We start from the raw sequence: 19,033 nt of genomic DNA, 5'->3' as shown, positions 1-19,033 counted from the left end.
GACCAGGGCAAGACCAAGACCAAGACCAAGACCAAGACCAAGACCAAGACCAAGGGCAGGGCAAGACCAAGACCAAGACCAAGGCCAAGGCCAAGGCCAAGACCAAGGCAGCCGATATTCCACCACAGCTTCTCTACAGTCATAGAGTGAACGGCGGGCTTATCTATCGTATCTATTTCTACATTACTCCAATAGATGACTGACTCAGACAGACGCAGAAACCTGTCACATGATGACGCAGCAGCGCTCCATGCAGCTACCTTCAGTGTGTGTGCTCGCTCTGTGAGGAGAACGCTAATCCAGTGTGACCAGTTCAAACTCGTCCTCTGAGAAGCTTCTTTAACGGACAGAAACGGGTCAGAGCTGCCACATGGACTCAGGACAGGAAGCTTCACAGGAAGTCAAATATACTCGACTCTCCTCTTCCTTCTTGAAATGGACACTGAGGAGTCCCACAGGGCATGTTAGTGATACATCGAGGTTTTCTGTTGAGTCGATGAAAATCTTCAAATCCTGATGATGGATGAGAGTCGAAATATGACCTCGCAAAATATCTCTGAAGATTCCTCCGTTGTTGGAAAGTTACAGCATATAAAAAAATCTAAGTCACAAAATCCCACAAACAGGGCCGTCACACTAACCTGTTCATTTTGAGTCATTAATTAAGTTAAGAACAATAACGTGTCAGAAAAGCTAATGCTAACTAATTAAACTCTGACATCATACACAGGTTCACAGCAGTGCTTTATTTTATTTTATTTATTTTATTTATTTTATTTATTTTATTTATTTTATTTATTTTATTTATTTTATTTATTTCATTTTATTTATTTTATTTATTTTATTTATTTTATTTATTTCATTTATTTTATTTTATTTATTTATTTTATTTATTTTATTTATTTTATTTATTTTATTTATTTTATTTATTCTATTTTATTTTATTTATTTGTTTATTTAACATGGACATACAGTAACATTGGTGCTGTAACATTTAACCATGCACAAGTTCCAGATGCACTGCTCTTAGTGTTTATAGATAAATGCTAATTTGCAACACCTGTCCACGGGAGGCTTTTAGAAACAATAGAGATGAAGGTAAAAAAACAAGAAAAAGAAAACAGTTCAGTTATGAATGCAACAGGGATAAAATACAGTTACAAAGAGAAAAATATACGACAGACATTTGTGAGCTCATGTTTAGGTGTGAGAACGATGTTGTTTCTCCTTCAGCCATGATTTAATACCTTCATTTAAACCCAAAGCCTGTAAGTAATTAGATAAATATTTTGTATTTACTGAGCGCAGGAACTGACAAAGCACCGCCATGAACGCCGGCGTCCCGGAGTGTAAAAACATTAAAACCAGTTGTTTTTAAAAAAAAGCAGCAGAACAGCTGTTTGTGTTTCTGACTCCTCAACAATACCTCTGTGTTGTTTTTTCTGCACCTTTCTTTACAATAAAAGCTTCTTATTGTAAAGCTCATAGTGTTCAGGAGGAAAGATTAGGCGGCATCTATCCCCCCCCCCCCCCCCACCCTCCCATTCTTCTACATGAACTCAATGACCTCACATGAACACCATTACACAAACTCCCCCGTGACCCTCACTCCTTCATTAGCAGACGTGCAGCAGTGGCTCGTTTACATGGTGAGTTTCTTTAGAAGTGAGTACGAGGAATCACTCGTTTAGTCTGATGAGACGTCCATCTGATTACATCTGCTCAGAAAGATATCAGTGTTTAACTCACCTTTGTCTAATATGATGTAACGATTCACTCAACTCATGATTCTCTTTACAAAATGAGACTGAAGACAAATGATGACTGAGACAGATTCCATTAGTTAGCTAACTCGCTTGTCAGTGTGGTTTGGCCTTTTAATGTTTTTTTTCTCAACAAGGGGAGGTGATTGGAGCTTCTCTTTGTGGTGTGTATTACATGCTGCATCATGTTTGTTGTGATATTTGTGTAGTTCTGTCTTCTTAATATTTGCACACAGTTTTTGTCTCGTCTGTTATCTTCTCACTTCTTTCATTTTCTGTCTTGTTGAAGCAAAAATGCTTCCACACCTCCGATTTAAAACACGGTGGTGCTTCCTCAATTTTCTAAATCTCGCTCTGCAGCTGCTGACGCTCAACATATTATTGAGATTAATTTGGCAGAGTATCGATATGACTCTTGACTCTTTTGAATCGATTCATCTTCACATCCCTGTTGTCTAATATGTTAATGTCCAAGCAAACCGTTTTTTTTAAGCATTTCTTTTGTCGTAGTACTTTCGGTTCTGAAGTCTCTTAGTAAGAACGACGTCCTGTTTCTCGAGTTTGGCTGACTGGTAGTGGGCGGGGCTTATTAATTTACACAGTCACAGGGCACAGCCTCCGGGGGGATTCTCGACGCTGAGCCAGTGTGTGACCCGACATCCAAGCAACAAAAAGACGGACATCCACTACCTCCCTTTTTTTTTTTTTTTTTTGACCAACTTTGTAAACGACAACAAAACTGTGCTGGCCGCTTGTGTGACACCTCACTGTCGGAGCTCGCCGCCGACTGCTGACCAGGGGGTAAACCCACACACCCTACACTTTGCTTGTGTATGTATTTTTGTGTTAAAGAATGAGCATCCCCCTACACACCATTCATTCTTGAAAACCCTCTGTAGACTAAACCAGTAGATAAACATCTTTTTAGATGTCGGCTTAATTTCAAAATAAAAGCCTTTTTTTAATTTGCATGTCTCTGTTCCTGTTCCTGTCCGTCATCCCCCTCCCGCTGCAGCCGCTCTCGTTATTAGCCGAGCATTTGTTCACTGTCACATGCGTGCTGCTGAATTATTCATCGTACACTCCAGCTCTGAGTGACGGATGACATGTATGTAAAAAAAGCAGAAAACATAGCCGGGGAAATTCTCTTTCTGTCACTCCACCTGTCTGTAAAGCTGTCCGTACCCATGTGTCCATCCGCCCGTCCGTCCGTCTCCGTGTCTCTTTTATTTAAGACGTTTTAAAGCTACTGCGGTAATGAAAAGAGCAGTTTACTGTGCCTCCGCTCGAGTGTCATTGAGGTCTTTGCTCGTTCATTAATCTTCTCGTTGTTTGCAAAGCGTGTGTGTCATAAAAGCAGTCGTAGCACTCAGGACCTCATTACGGAAAGTGCAGGTCTCTTCACATGCTGATAACAGCTATGGAGGTGTGTGTGTGTGTGTGTGTGTGTGTGTGTGTGTGTGTGTGTGTGTGTGTGTGTGTGTGTGTGTGTGTGTGTGTGTGTGTGTGTGTGTGTGTGTGTGTGTGTGTGTGTGTGTGTGTGTGTGTGTGTGTGTGTGTGTGTGTGTGTGTGTGTGTGTGTGTGTGTTAGACCTAAACACTTAAGACGGCAAAGTATTCTGAGAAGTTCTGTCAATATTGGACGATTCTGCGCGTCTCAATTTTCGTCCAGTGGCTTTTTTGTGGGGTGTCTTCTTCTCATGTGAGAGACTGATGGTTTAAAGGTCCAATCAGTGAGATGTGTGGAGAGTGAGATGATAAAGGTATCTTACTATCTGATCATTAAGGAAACATGTTGAAGTGCTGGCTTCTCTGACAACAATGCAGCAGCCAGTATGTCCTCCTTCTAACTTTAGATTCTGCTCCTGAATGCTCTGGATTTGTTTGGACCAGAGAAGGTAGACACTTTTAAGACACGCCCCCACACGGCCGTTTTGGACGCCCCTCGGTTTGTCAGATATGAGAGCAGTTATCAGGTCAACAGGTGTTGCAGCGATGGAAGCGGGTCAAGAGAAGTGGTTCAGATAGAAGTGATTGTACCCGACCTAAAAAGCCTCTGCATGTTTCTAATAAGCTCCACGAGCAGAAACGTGCTCAAACTAGGATCAATATACATAGTTACATACTGCTCCTTTAATTCTTCTGTTGCTATTTTTATTAAACGTTACCACAGTGTTACCTTCATAGTTCTTCAAAGGCATCATGACGAAGAACAGAAGTAACAAAGCGTCTTGTTTGTTTAGAAATATCGTCTCTAAAATCAATATATTTTCAGTCTTGACACAAACATGTAGAAGTGAGAGCTCCCTCAGTTTCATTCAGAGGATTTCTGTCTCTATTTTTTACAGTGTTTGAATCTCCTCCATGAATGCTCTTTCAGTTTTTGGCAGGAAGAATCCTGCTCCCAGGAGGGACTGCTGCATGTTTCATTTTTTGGATTGAACACAGTCAAAGTGTTTGAGGGGGAAGCAGCAGCAGCTCAAGAGTTTAGAGGAAACACGTCTCTGAGTGATGTTGTGCTGCCAGCGAGGCCCGCAGGTGTCTTCTCACCGAGCAGCATGTCGGCGTGTTGTGTTTGATTTTGCTGCCTGCGCGCCTCTTCTTCTTCCCTCTGATGTTTGGGTTAAACCGGCGGAGCAGCTGTCATGGCTGCTCCCGCGGAGGCCGACACTCACAGAGCGCTCAAAAGAGAGATTATAAATGGCTTAAAACTGTTTCATTCATGAGACGATGGCTAATCTGAGTTAAGGTGGATTAACACGACAGGGCACGCACATTTGTAAAGAGAAGATCAGCGCTGTTTGGAGACGTTAATTTGATTTAATGTGCTCTATCCCTCTTCTCTATGAATGTCGACTTAAAGAGAAATCGTCTTTTTATTTAACCAGTGTCAACACAAGTTGCTCAACTAACAACTCCTGACGTTTCTGATTCTGCTGATTTTGAACAGTACAAAGATTCTTCAGTATATAGAATCTATATTTAGTACATATAACATGAAGTACAAACATATAGCACAGGTGGAAAACACATAACAAGAAGGGGCCAGTCAGCATTTGTTAGCATTTGAGCGCCATGGGGTCTAACGTCTAAAAGTCAACGGGGATTTTGAATGTGTTTGTGGTTAGACGCCTGAAATAAGGTCTGTGGTTAACACAAGCTGAAGAGATGTTGGTGTTTTGTTAGACCACATAAACTACGTTAGGTAATACCTCCACTTGTGAAGTTTGAAGTTTTTACGCGTCTTTAAAAAGGCGGTTGCTAACAAGCGGCTAAATGTGACTACAGCGGTCGTCGGGGACATTAAACGTCATCACGCCGGACACAGAGGGCGGGAACTCTCTCACTAGTCGGAGATGTCTCCTGTAGGTTTAATCTTTAGGTTAAGGTGAATATTATGTTAGTAAACTATTTATTAAGCTACGTGGATTAGTTTATCGGAGATCGTCTGAAGCGTAACGCTAGTGACGTCACAATCATCCCACCGTGGTGTAGTTAGCTTGTAGCATAACGTTAGCTTTTTACTTCTGTCGGCCGCATTAACGCTTCAAACATCATAAAAATGGCGTTCATCTGTGAAGATTATCCTGCTGAACAAAACGCCTACGCTTCAGAAACCTGGGCTGTGGTGAGTGCTCTGTGAGTCAGGGCTCTGGAGCTGATGTCAGTCCTACACTAAAAGGACAGATTTTTACCTTTGTGACAATGTTACATGAACAGAGAATGAATCACCTTCCTTACATGCATGAAGATCTCAGCATACAGCTCCAATAAGATAAAAAATCACCTCTCTTCAAACATCGTCTCATCCCGACTTCTCGTGGTATTTTCACTGAGAGCTGGCAGGAACACGTCAGAGTAAAGTCGGGGTTAACGATGTCACTGAGCTCGAGTGAAAACAACAAATCCCTCAAATTAAAACCTAACGGATGTTTTTGTGTTTTAAACTTTGGTACACTTTATTTTTTGTTAAATATATATTTTGAGGTCAAAAACACCAATAGATTCATGGATTTAAAAAAAACAGTGTGAGGGTGTTGGTGGTTGCTGGTTGGTATACAGCGGGGCGGTTCCTCGAGGACGGGCTGCCAGGGTCCAAATCCGACCTGTGGCTCCATGTCCCCGCTCCCTCTCGCCCTCTATTCACTGTCATGAAGAAGCAGAGCGGCATTTTTCTGGCACAACTCATTTGTTAATAAAGTTGATTTTCAAACTACAAGTGTTGGAGCTTTTTGACCTTTTCTGTCCAACCCCTCCCCCAACCAAAACCAAAAGAACAATCTGAGCCTGTCTAAACTTCTAGTTTAGTGGAGCAGATGAACTTTGACCTGGCACATTTCTATCAAGGATTATGTTGTAGTGATTACAGCTTGTTTTGTCCCACTGGAGGAATTTGAAAAACCCTTTGAGTTCCTGTAAATGATTGATTAGATCCTATAAAACGTAGAAATATGTTTTGTTTTTTTCTTCTCGCTGCTGTGTAAATAAAAAGACTCTGCTGATTGTCAGACGGAGAGGATTGTGTGTTGATCAATAGAAGATAAAGGCCTGAAAAGTGAAAGCTGTTAGTTTGATCTATATCATATTGATCGTGTTTAAACTCTAATGATGCAGTTTGATTTCTAAATTAAGATGATGTGAAAGTATGAAATGAGTTCATGTTCACTGATGAAGCACTTCCTGTTTTGTCTCGTTCAGGATGACAGTTCACTGAGCAGCGAGGAGGAGGCAGAGATGAGCGAGCCCACATGGCTAGCGGCTGATCTGGGAGCGGCGTCCGACCTGAGCCCGGCGAGCCGAGGGGAGAGGATGCGCCACAGTCCCCAGAACGCACACGGCAAGGAGGACGACGGTAAGAACACAAACAATGCTCTTCATTCATTTTGTAACACGTGTCGGCGAGCTGAATGGAGCGCGTCGACCTTCTGCAGCTCGTCTGCTGCTGGAAAAGTTCCCCGGTGACACAGTTCAGATTCTTTCTTTCACCTGGTTGGATAAGAAGTGATTGTTTGTTGTTATCTAACCAGGGTTATGTACAGATGACTCGTCCTTCACTTTGTGCTATTGCAGCATCTCCATCTTTTCAGAGAGAGCAGACAATGTTGAACGGATACAGTCCAAAGCTTTGTTAAAGAAAAGCTGCAGATTTTGACCTTGTTCTTCAGAATCCTTCAAATGCCATATTTGCGTTTCATCATGCTAAGCTTACAGTTAGCCACAGTGTTCTCATTTGTCTCAGATTTTAAACAGTCTGTGTCTTCACTCTCTCCTCGCTCTGCCTCGCTCTCTGTCACTCGTCCTCTCTTCATTTTGTCTTTCCTGGAAACGTCTCCGCTGCGTTCAGGAGCGATGTCCTCCAGGACTCTAGATAGAAACACCACACTGAAGCAGATTGTGTGTGTCTACTTGTGCAGGCGTCTTAGATGATGTTTTTTTTTACATTCTGCACATTTTCTATGGAAGGTGTCAGTTTTGTTCTGCTTTTGAAGAAAAAGCAAAAAAAAAACAGGAAAATGGATTCAGATATTAACAAGGTCAGGATGGAGACCCCCCGCTGTGCTTCGTTTCTCTTTCCTTTTGTTTCTCTCTCCTCCAACCTTACTTTTTCACCTGCCTGTTTCTCACATCCACACACACACAATTTTCTCTTTACTTTCTGTACTGCATGTCACTCCTCTGCACTCTCTCTCTTTCTCCCGCAGCGGGGAGCGCTCACTTTGAAGACAGCCGTATTGTTTCATAACGCTGCAGCAATTACCTGCTACTGTAACGTGTGTGTGTGTGTGTGTGTGTGTGTGTGTGTGTGTGTGTGTGTGTGTGTGTGTGTGTGTGTGTGTGTGTGTGTGTGTGTGTGTGTGTGTGTGTGTGTGTGTGTGTGTGTGTGTGTGTGTGTGTGTGTGTGTGTGTGTGTGTGTGTGTGTGTGTGTGTCCTTGCCCATGCATATTTGAATGGCACTATAATGCATTGTACTATACCAGGGACTGAGGCGATGCGAGTGTAGTTGTGTAAGCTGTTACCGAGCCAAGACAATAGAGCAGTAGTATGGTAGTGAACCAAGGTGTGTGTGTGTGTGTGTGTGTGTGTGTGTGTGTGTGTGTGTGTGTGTGTGTGTGTGTGTGTGTGTGTGTGCGCGTGTGCGTGTGTTGATGTGAGTGGGGATGACGGTTGAGTGCCAGGCAGGAGTAAGTGCTCCAACCAATCTCCATCAAGATCTTTTCTCTCTCCTCCTCCTCCTGCTCCTCTGTGCTCCTGCTGCTGCGGGATGATGACATCACAGGAGGAGGAAGTTGCTGTTGACAGGAAGAGAAATCCTCTTCTGGGTGATGGATCATTTCTGATGCATTGATGAAAGCAGGAAATCTAAACACCGATTGGCTTTTGCAAAACAGCAGGAGATCGTTTGATCGAGTCACATTTTTTAGATTGTTTTCTGCACACATCTCTGTTAATTAAAGGCCAATCATGTTCCTTCTTTTACAGACTGTTCCTATGTACACTAAAGCCTGCTGACATGTGATTTGTCGATACAGCAAGGACTAGAAACACACAAAACATGATCACTTCCCGTCCTGAAATTCTGTGGATGAAAGGAACTGGCAGGAGATGAGATGGTTAGAGTGAAAAGCATGATGGGAAGGTAGAGGGCTGAAGGAGGCCAGCTGGAGGGAGGGAGCTGTGTGTGTGTGTGTGTGTGTGTGTGTGTGTGTGTGTGTGTGTGTGTGTGTGTGTGTGTGTGTGTGTGTGTGTGTGTGTGTGTGTGTGTGTGTGTGTGTGTGTGTGTGTGTGTGTGTGTGTGTGTGTGTGTGTGTGTGTGTGTGTGTGTGTGTGTGTGTGTGTGTGTGTGTGTGTGTGTGTGTGTGTGTGTGTGTGTGTGTGTGTGTGTGTGTGTGGCTACAGTAGGTCGCTGAGTGTGTGTTGCGTTGGCATTAAAAGGTCATTCAGTTCCCTACATGTCATATAGAACCAGAGGAGGTTTGTCGACGTCCTTTAACACCCAGAGGAGCAGAATATGACAGAACATAAAAATGTTATGATTTGAAATCTGTGCGGCCACAGCGACCCCTCTCACCCCCCCCCCACCCCATCCTTTGAGTTACTCCCATTAGGTCACTCCCTCTGACCCGGAAAAACAATTTTCAGCACTATATAAAATCAGGACTTCTCTTAGTTCTGTCAGAGGAGGGGAATGGGTCTGAAATAGGTCTTGATTATCTTGAGTGTGTACCCCACTTTAGTTTTATTTCAGTCACGCTCTGCCCTCAGCACCGACATATTTCCTTCCTCTCCTTCAGCTCGGAAGTGGTGTGTTTGAGCAGCGACGGCCACAGCTTTTGCCATGGGACTTAATGAAACCTTTGTGAAGCAAGTGCTCTTTAAAGTAGGAGCAGAAATAGTTTTTAACTCTCATGACTTATGTTCTCCTGGAGCTAAAAGCCCTCTGAACTCAGAGCGCTGTGGAACTCTGAGCAGCAGCAGCAGGAGGGATGGAGGAGGAGGAGGGAGGAGGAGGGAGGGAGGGAGGCTGGAGGAGGGAGGAGGAGGGATAGAGGGGCAGGAGGGGGGAGGAGGAGGGAGGGAGGAGGAGGGATAGAGGGGCAGGAGGGGGGAGGAGGAGGGAGGGAGGAGGAGGAGCAGGAGGAGGGAGGAGGAGGAGGAGGAGGGATGGAGAAGAAGGAGGAGGAGGGATGGAGGAGGAGGAAGAGATGAAGGAGGGAGGGAGGAGGAGGGAGGGGAGGAGGGATGGAGGAGGAAGAGATGGAGGAGGGAGGGAGGAGGAGGAGGAAGAGATGGAGGAGGGAGGGAGGAGGGGGGATGGAGGAGAAGGAGCAGTAGGGAGGGAGAAGGAGGAGGAGGAAGAGATGGAGGAGGGAGGGAGGAGGGGGGATGGAGGAGAAGGAGCAGTAGGGAGGGAGGGGAGGAGGGATGGAGGAGGGGGGATGGAGGAGAAGGAGCAGTAGGGGGGGAGAAGGAGGAGCAGGAGGAGCAGGAGGAGGAGGAGGAGGAGGAGGAAGGAGGGATGGAGAAGTTGCTCATGCTGCTGCTTGAAGACGCAGCCAAAGAGGAGCTGGTGGTTGAGTTAAAATCAGGTGGGTGTTGTTTCTAACCAGCAAGCTGTCAGGGCATTTAACTGGAGTAGCAGCTCATTTCAGCAGAGCAGATGGTTGGCACACACACACACACACACACACACACACACACACACACACACACACACACACACACACACACACACACACACACACCAATGTCCAGCTAGTAAATCACTTTTAAGAGCTCCTGACCGCCACCTCACTCTTTCTTCTCTCCCCCTCCACTTAACTTGAGAGTGACAGCCGAAGTGCAAAGCTTTTACTGTACGATGCTTCAGAGTGGCAGTTTGAAAACATGCGGCTCGAGGCTAGCCGACGAGCGGAGGAGACGACGACGGTGTCGGATGTTGAATCAAAAAAAGCCTCACCGTCTGACGAGCTCGTGTCAAGACCAGAAGATTAGTAGACTTTCCAGGAAAAGCTGTCAAAGTGAACACACAGTGTCTCACAGTGACCCTGAGGCTGAGCCGGGGAACTCACCTGCAGACCGCAGACAAACAGGTCCAACACGGGCGAGTTTACTGATGGATATCTGATGGAAGTCGATGTTTATGGAAGGATAAGATGCACGAGCATTAGGACATCTTAAACCTGCACATGTTGATCTGACAGATCCAGTGTGGCAGGTTTGATGGAGAGGTCCGATCTGCCCCTGAGAGGTGTTTGACTCCTGTCATCAGAGGAGAAGTCGCTGAGTGAGATGATGCTCATCTGTCAAATTACATGCTGTTTAATAACGTTCAAATAAAGAGGATTAAATTCTTCTGTTCAACTTTTATAAAGAATATTTTTGAGTTTTCAACAATAGTACACAAGAAAAAAGGAGTGAGAAGAGAGAAATACATACACAAATAAAAGTGACAGAGGAGCTTTGTTGTGCATGTGTTGCACTGGTGTACATATCCCACAAACTTAGTATATGGGATACTTCTATATGCAGCAGAAAGAGGAGGGGAGAAGGTAGGGGCAAGATGGGGGGGGGCTACTTGTCTAGAGTATTAGCATCAAATATATTTGCATAATAGTCTAAGAAGGGGTTCCAAGTTTTTTTTTAAATCTCTTGATGTTGATCTGAACCGCGCGTCTTATTTTTTCCAGTTTAAGAACTGACATAACGTTGCGAATCCAACGTGAGTGAGATGGAGGGGTTGGAGATTTCCAATTGAGGAGGATAAGCCTGCGGGCTAAACAGTTCAACTTGTTCAACTCTTAAGCCTATAGTTCAGCCTTTACATCCACAGAGTTTAATGGATGTATACAGCCTTCACTGATGACATGTCACACTGTACACAAAGGGATATCTCTGCAGTTTTGTTTTTGAGCTGTGTCTTTGTAAAGCAAGAGAATGAGGAGCTCTGATCTTTTGAGAAACATTCTCAAGATACTCAGACTCTTGACAACTTGGTGGTCCACGGCTTTTTTGAGTTTAGTTCTTCCTTCTTATCCTCCTGCTGTAACTAAGCTCAGCCGTCTTCATGTCCTTGTACGTTCATATTGATTTCGCTGCAGTGTAATATTGGTGTCCCAGAGTGTGAGTTTATGTTTTGTGTCAGCGTTGCAGAAGCACGGCACAGTGGGAGCTCCACATACACACACACACACACACACGCACACACACACACACACACACACACACACACAGCGCTACCCACTCCCGCTGGCTCAGCTCATCCTGTCTCTCCTCTGTAACGCCTCTGTTACCACATCTGAAGCAATACAGACGGGGGATAATTTTCTCCCCCCATTACGCCTCCAGGACATTCTGAAGAGGGCTTTTGTCAGGCGGCTTTTTGGCAGATTGTCCAGTGAGGTGTTCTCTTCAAACAGATATTGGAAATACCAGAATCAACGTTTTCAAAGTAAAAGTCAAAATCTCTCCGATGCTCTTCAGTTAGGGTTTAAGGGGAGCTGCTGCAAGCCGAGCTGCTGGAAACCTCAGTTCTTTAAAAAGCTAAAAAGCCGTCATCCCGTTAAATGATATCATGATTACTGAAGAGTACAATTCTACAATTCACTGATCAGACTCTTTTATCCAAAGTGACGTACATCAGAGAGTAAGAACAACACAAGCAAGGATCTAGAAAAAAGGGAACAATGTCAGTAAGAGCAAACGATCAGCTTTGAGTCTGATTGGACACACAGGTGCTGACAGGAAGTGACCAGAGGCAAAGCACAACATTGAGGGCAGTTCTTGAGAGCTCTAATCAGTATAGAAACCATCTTATAAGTCGTCGTTATCAAACAAAAACCATCGTCATTACCATCATCATCATCAATAATATGGAGACCATCATCATTAAGTTAGTAGGTATTCATGAAAGAGTTGGGTCTTTAGCTTTTTCTTAAAGGTGCAGAGGGACTCTGTACCAACGTGGTAAAGGCACAGTTCATGGCAGAGCTGTTTTAATCAGATCAGATTAGGCTGTAGAATTAGTTAGTGTGTGTTTCTTTGTGCTTTAAGCTGGATGTGTTGAGAGAAACAAGAAAAAAGAAAGGCTCTATTTTTAATGTTTTGTACCAAAATAAATCTGGTACAGTCATTCAGTTGTGTGACCCTCGCCCTGGTCGTTGTGATCGGTAAAACAATCAATCAACTGAAACAGCGATGGTAGAAAAACGAGGCTTTCTTCATCCCTGAAAGCCGTTTCTCTCAAAGATATGATTCTCATCCGACAGCAGCAGGATGAAGTGCTAGTGGCAGAGCGTTGCTCCGCAGCCGGGCTAACCTTGACTCCAGCTGTCACTGTGAATTTATTCCTCTTAACGCTATAAGACCCCAACCTTGGACAGAACTCATTCTTGGCTGCCAGGCGAGCCAGGTCACCAGATCTGCTCAAGACTCATTTTCTTCAGCTCTGTGAGAGGCTGCTTGTGTGAGAAAGTATGTGTGTGTGTGAGTGTGTGTGTGTGTGTGTGAGTGTGTGTGAGTGTGTGTGAGTGCGCACTCCACGCCTCTCCACATCACTCTGGTTCCAAGGGGCCTCGCTCTCTAGAAGTGGCCCCTCCATCACCTCTCAATCCTGCCTGACGATCATCCTCTCATCCCCCCCCCATCCAAACCCGATCCCCCCCTCTCTCTGCTGCTGACCCTGCCGGCCTGAGAGGCTCCTCCTGTCTGCTGCACGGCCCCGCAGAGCTCCTGGAGCCTCCTCTCACTGGAGCCTCTTCTTCTGCAGAAAGTGATAAAGAGGGCTTGTCAGGAGATGGAGCTGACATCACAGGTCCTCTCCACAGGGGGATAAACCGAAGAGAGGGAGGCTGAGAGCGAGGGAGGATGGGTGGGTGATGTTTTCTAGGAATGAGGAGAGCATGCATACAAGGAGAACAAAATGGCGGGGGGATAAAAAAAAAAAAAGACCAATATATTGATCTGCTGACACTGAGCTTGACATTGTCTGCAGCTGCTGATATTACAGAGGTTCCAGTAAAAACTCGGTCCTCCTCTTCCTCTAGTGGAGGAGTGATGGAGGAGACAGTGGGTCAAACAGATTAGTGGACTCTCATCCTGACATCCCTGCATCCCCCCCTCCTCTCCTACATTCTCCCCCTCCTCCATCTCTGTACATCCATCATTTATTACGCTGGCCTCCTCCAACACTTCCTCTCTGCAGCCTGGATGTGTGTGCAGGTCTGAAACAAGTTAGGAACGATCTGAAGGAAACAAACAAAAGCATTCTCTCTTTTAATGCACGTCGTCTGTGTAGTATTCAGAAACAAGCAGCTAAATGTCTTCAGAGGATAGATTCTGTTAATTGCGTCCCATTTACAAAAAGCCGGATCATGTCTTCAGTGTCTTCTGTAAAACAACAGAAGAAGAAACAAAGGAAGGCATAATGCTGGATAAAGGATCTTTTCTGTGATATTCAGACAGACACACAGCTTCTCCAGGAAGATGAACCTGTAACTGAGAAGACAAGTGATGATCAAGAGAACCACTGGGATCAATTAAAAGTTAAATCAACAACAAATACTGACAGTAAACTGTAACTACCAATAGTAGGGAATTTATGTCAATGATTTAAAAATAAGGTCACACTATAAAACAGGAAAGTTAGCTGGGAGGAGGTTGAATGCTAACGTTAGCTGTTGTTGTAAGGTCATTTATATGAAGGTGTATTTTTAGGCTAATTTTCTAGAAGGGACAGTAGATAGAGCTCAAGGAGAGAGGGGAAGGACATGCAGGAACGGAGCCACAGGTCGGATTTGAACCCGGACCACCTGCTTGGAGGACCACATCCTACGTACACAGGGAACGCGCACTAACCACTAGGCTACCAGCGTCCCCCAAACAGGTTTTTTTTTTTATGAGCAGTATGAGATAATAACATAATCAGTGCTGAACAGAAAGTTTAAAGAGCCCATATTCTGCCCTTTTTGGGGTTCGTATATTTAATCTATGTTCCTACTTTTGTACGTTCACAATACGTTTGAAAAAGTGTCTGTTTTCATGTACTGCTCCTCCTTGCTCCCTCTACGCTCTGAGTCCGTCAGCTGCGCTCTGTTGAGCCCACACTGTTAGACCCCACGTGGGCCAAGTCTGCTCTGATTGGTCTGCCGATCCGCTCTGTCGTTATTGGTCAGTTGCTCAGCACGCTTCTCGGAAATTTCAACATGAGCTGCTGGGCCACAACGAGCCAATGGGCTTAGATCAGTGATCTCACACTGACAATGACGTCGGACTGACAAGTTTTTATCGAGGGGGGCTAGAACCGAGCGCTACATGCAGCTAATGCTACAGCTAACAGGAGGACGTAGTAGAAGCTGCGTTTCCGCGGACTTTGAATTTTTGCACATAGATGTGCCTAAACATGCACAGGACACTTGGAAAACACACTAAAGAGCATATAAAACCAGAAGAAGCAGAATATGGGATCTTTAAAAATGACATCTCCCCTCTGCTGTGAAGATTCATCACATGCTTCATGCTAACATCATTACATTACTGTAAACACTGCTGCTAAAATGTAAGTGTTGACGTGTCTGTGTCAAAACTTCTTCAACAGTGAGAAGAACACAGATTATTGTTTTTTTTTTTTAAGATTTATTTTTGGTCTTTTTGTGCCTTCAATGGATAGATAGGACAGTGGATAGAGTCGGAAATCAGGGAGAGAGAGAGAGAGAGGGGAATGACATGCGGGGAAGCCACAGGTTGGATGTGAACCCGGGCCGACCGCTTGAAACAACAGCCTCCATACATGGGGCGTGCGCACTAACCACTGCGCCACCAGCGCCCCAAAGAACACAGATTATTGTAAAATATTATTATTGTTTTGCTAATTTGTATCTATTTTGTCCGTTTTATTTATTTTTATTTTTATTTTTTGTTTGTTTGTTCTCGCTTTAGTTGTCATGTCTATATATTCTTGTTTCATTTTGTTCACCTTATCACCAATAAAAAAAAATAAAAAAAATAAAAAGTAAATACAAATGAGGTCCACGAAAGGATTAAAAGCACACGTTTGATAATCGATGAATATTTGTTTGGCTTTGAGTAGAAACGTATGTCAGCCTATCGTCTCAAACTCAGTCAACTTGTTGTAATTTGAATATTTTGAAGATAAATCAGCCCTTTGATTGGTTAAAAAAAAAAGATTATTGTAAAACATGCAGATGGTGCAATTTATTTTTGTTGGCCTTCAAAGTTGCAGAGAAAAATATTTTGAAAAAATATGAAAATAGGGATAAAACTTCCACAGTCCTTATCCAATGGCAGAGGGTTTAGTGACGATGAGTTTTAAATGATGACTTTTGTTTGTCATCATCTCTGAGTGTTGATTTTTACACGCCGGCGTGTAGGAAGCTGCTGTCAGGTGAAGAGTCAGGAGAAGAGACGGGAATACAGCCGGGCTGCAGTCAATAAAGACAGAGAGCAGGAGAGCACAGTTTACCTCCCTGCATGCCTCTCTCTCTCTCTCTCCCCTCAGGGACGGACACACACACACACACACACACACACACACACACACACACACACACACACACACACACACACACACACACACACACACACACACACACACACACACACACATACACGCCCCTAATCATGTTAGTGTACACACACACATACCCACACTGGAAAGCTGCATGTCTGGAAATCTTTGCCACTCACACATACACATGCATGTACTATATACTGTGTGTATGTATATAAGCACCGGTATACACACACACACACACACACACACACTCTCTCTTGTTGGAGCTGTAGGCCAGTGGCCCACATGGTCTAATGTGTTAGAGCGATGCAGCAGAGGAAAGTAGGGCAGTGGGAAACAAACGACAGGATGACTTTGATCCCCCCCCTCTTCCTCCTCCTGCTCCCTTCCTCATCCTCCCCCCTCGCCCCTCGCCCCTCACCCCTTCTACCCTGGTGGGGGTGGAGGTTAGGAGGGGGGTGGGACGGGGATGTATAGGAGAGGGTCTGAGCTGCAGGATGGATGGAGGTCAGGCCTTCAGCTGAATTAGAAAGAGGCGGTGAGGGAGTGTTGGATTAAATCATCGCCTCTCTCTCTGTCACTGGTTAATGGAAGCTTCTGGATGGAGGCCAGCAGACTGAGACCTGGACCATTTCACTTTGATGCAGAGAGCAGAACACAGTTTTTCTTTGTGTGAACCAGGAGGGCTGCTGATACCTGCTCAGTATCTGTATGACACACTGTAACAGGATGTGTGTGTTTAGTTCTTAGAGATCCCTCACAGCGTGTTGTCTCATGACAGTCTTTGTTTTGTTAGCATTCATCCTCCTGTTGTCTTTAAGCCCTCAGGGAATGACCAGGTCCATGCCCAGGTCCATGACCAGGTCCATGCCCAGGTCCATGCCCAGGTCCATGCCCAGGTTCATGCCCAGGTCCATGACCAGGTCCATGACCAGGTCCATGCCCAGGTCCATGACCAGGTCCATGCCCAGGTCCATGCCCAGGTTCATGACCAGGTCCATGCCCAGGTTCATGCCCAGGTCCATGACCAGGTCCATGACCAGGTCCATGCCCAGGTCCATGACCAGGTCCATGCCCAGGTCCATGACCAGGTCCATGCCCAGGTCCATGACCAGGTCCATGCCCAGGTTCATGCCCAGGTCCATGCCCAGGTCCATGCCCAGGTTCATGCCCAGGTCCATGACCAGGTCCATGACCAGGTCCATGCCCAGGTCCATGACCAGGTCCATGACCAGGTCCATGACCAGGTCCACCTGTTTCATGTGGAGGACGGGCTTTAGGTTGACTCAGTGGAATTCATTAAATAAAATCCTTACAGGGAGTTCTGTCTCAAATAAAATGTTAAAATGTTGAATATTAATATGAAACCGATCTATCAATCAGCTGGTCCACGCCGTACTCTTTGTTATATCATCTACAAAGACCCAACATGAATCCACCATGAGCTCTGACTGAACAGCATTCTGCAAAGTAACAGTGCAAAGAAAACACTTCCTGTAAGAGGCAGAAACCTCGAGCAGAACCAGAGCCAGCCGTCTGCTGGGCCGTGTAATAATACTTTATAGATACTGAGGTAAATGTGTGTAAATTAATAACTAAGAAGGAAAAAACACAAGGCTTCAGTTTGCTCTGAATACTTCTTTTTCTTTCTACTTTAGCCTGGTTGTCAAACGCTTGTTGTTGATTTCTTTATCAGGTCATCTCCTTCAGTCACAGCGACCCAAAGACACAGGGATGAGCCGGTCTAGGAGGCGGTCTTTCTAGGACTTCTTCCAGCCTCTTGGTGCTGCTGTCTCCTCACAGCTGATCAATCAGAGTAAAGAGAGGAGCTGAACAGAGGGTCTTCATAAAGACCCAGTGAGAGACACTGTTGTTGTTTTTAAAGATGAATAATTCAAAGCTACTCTCAGGAAATCCCATCGCCCTCAATCGCCTTCAATCTGCCAACAGTATTAGTATTGATGTTGCTCACATCCCGCTAGGTGACGACGTGTTGAGTAACTTAGTCTGAATTTAAGAAGTCACCTGACTACAAACAGAAGCTGCTTCATTAGCTTCACACCTTGTACATGTATTAATTAAACTGTCAGGGCAACATGCACGCTAACTGAAGTCTAATCAGCTTGTCTGAGTCGTTTTCTTGTTGCCTACAGCACTCAAGATGTCGAAGTGAACGACTCGGCGCCGCACTAAACCCGTTTTTATTTTGTTGTGATGGAGTTACTGTCCGCTCAGTGAACTTTAAATTACAACAAAGAGTCTTCTGAATATTTCTCACTGTAATGCCTTCAGCGCTGTTTCTCCAACACACACACACACACACACACACACACACACACACACACACACACACACACACACACACACACACACACACACACACACACACACACACACACACACACACACACACACACACACACACTGGAGGACGAGAAGCCAACTTAATGGAAACACCATTAAAAATGCACAGCTGCATTAACATGTGACATTACTCTTTGATTTGGGGGTTTTATTCTGCAGCTTCTCGGTGTGTGTGTGTGTGTGTGTGTGTGTGTGTGTGTGTGTGTGTGTGTGTGTGTGTGTGTGTGTGTGTGTGTGTGTGTGCTGAATATAGGGTTTGTAATATTAATTGCATAGCTTCTCCTTTGAGTTTGACACTTGGAGGGGGTTTATTAATAATTAAGGAAGCACTGTACCCTGCTAAGTGGAGAGCATCCCTCACCAACACACACACACACACACACACAGAGGAAGTGAGGCTGGTGACTATAGCCTAACAATTTGTTTTGCTAACAAGAGTTAGCACCTGCTGTGGTTGAGCTCAACCTGTTGACATATTTATATTGTGTGTGTGTGTGTGTGTGTGTGTGTGTGTGTGTGTGTGTGTGTGTGTGTGTGTGTGTGTGTGTGTGTGTGTGTGTGTGTGTGTGTGTGTGTGTGTGTGTGTGTGTGTGTGTGTGTGTGTGTGTTCCCCTGGTAAGTGTAATTAGCCTCCTGCCTGGCTGTAATGAGGTGTGGAGCTGTGAGGGACTGAAACCTTTACACAAGTGTTTTGACTTATTTTTTATAAGCTCTTAAATCACACACTCACTAAAGGAGAGGAAGAACATCAGACTACATCAACTATGTGCCCTCTTACTGAGTCCATTTCAGTGTTTCTGGTACAACAATAACTAAGACCATTTTTGATCCACTCATCACTTCTCAGATCACAGAAACATGCTGCAAACATCAGAG

The 19,033-nt window shown here is 44.8% G+C and overlaps 1 protein-coding gene across 2 annotated transcripts in view; it reads left to right on the top strand.

The window, feature by feature from the left end:
• LOC132990182 (nucleolar protein 4-like) overlaps nt 1-19,033 on the top strand; it is a 149,306-nt gene that overhangs the window by 82,780 nt on the left and 47,493 nt on the right. For both annotated transcript variants that reach the window (XM_061058304.1, XM_061058303.1), the window contains exon 5: nt 6,462-6,615. In XM_061058304.1, the coding sequence (XP_060914287.1) occupies nt 6,462-6,615 (154 nt within the window). The remainder of the gene's footprint in view (nt 1-6,461; nt 6,616-19,033) is intronic.

This window comes from Labrus mixtus, chromosome 15, assembly GCF_963584025.1.
Source record: "Labrus mixtus chromosome 15, fLabMix1.1, whole genome shotgun sequence".
Classification (NCBI taxonomy): Eukaryota; Metazoa; Chordata; class Actinopteri; order Labriformes; family Labridae; genus Labrus; species Labrus mixtus.
The sequence above is the reverse complement of the archived record's forward strand: the minus strand, read 5'-3'. Positions and strand labels throughout refer to the sequence as shown.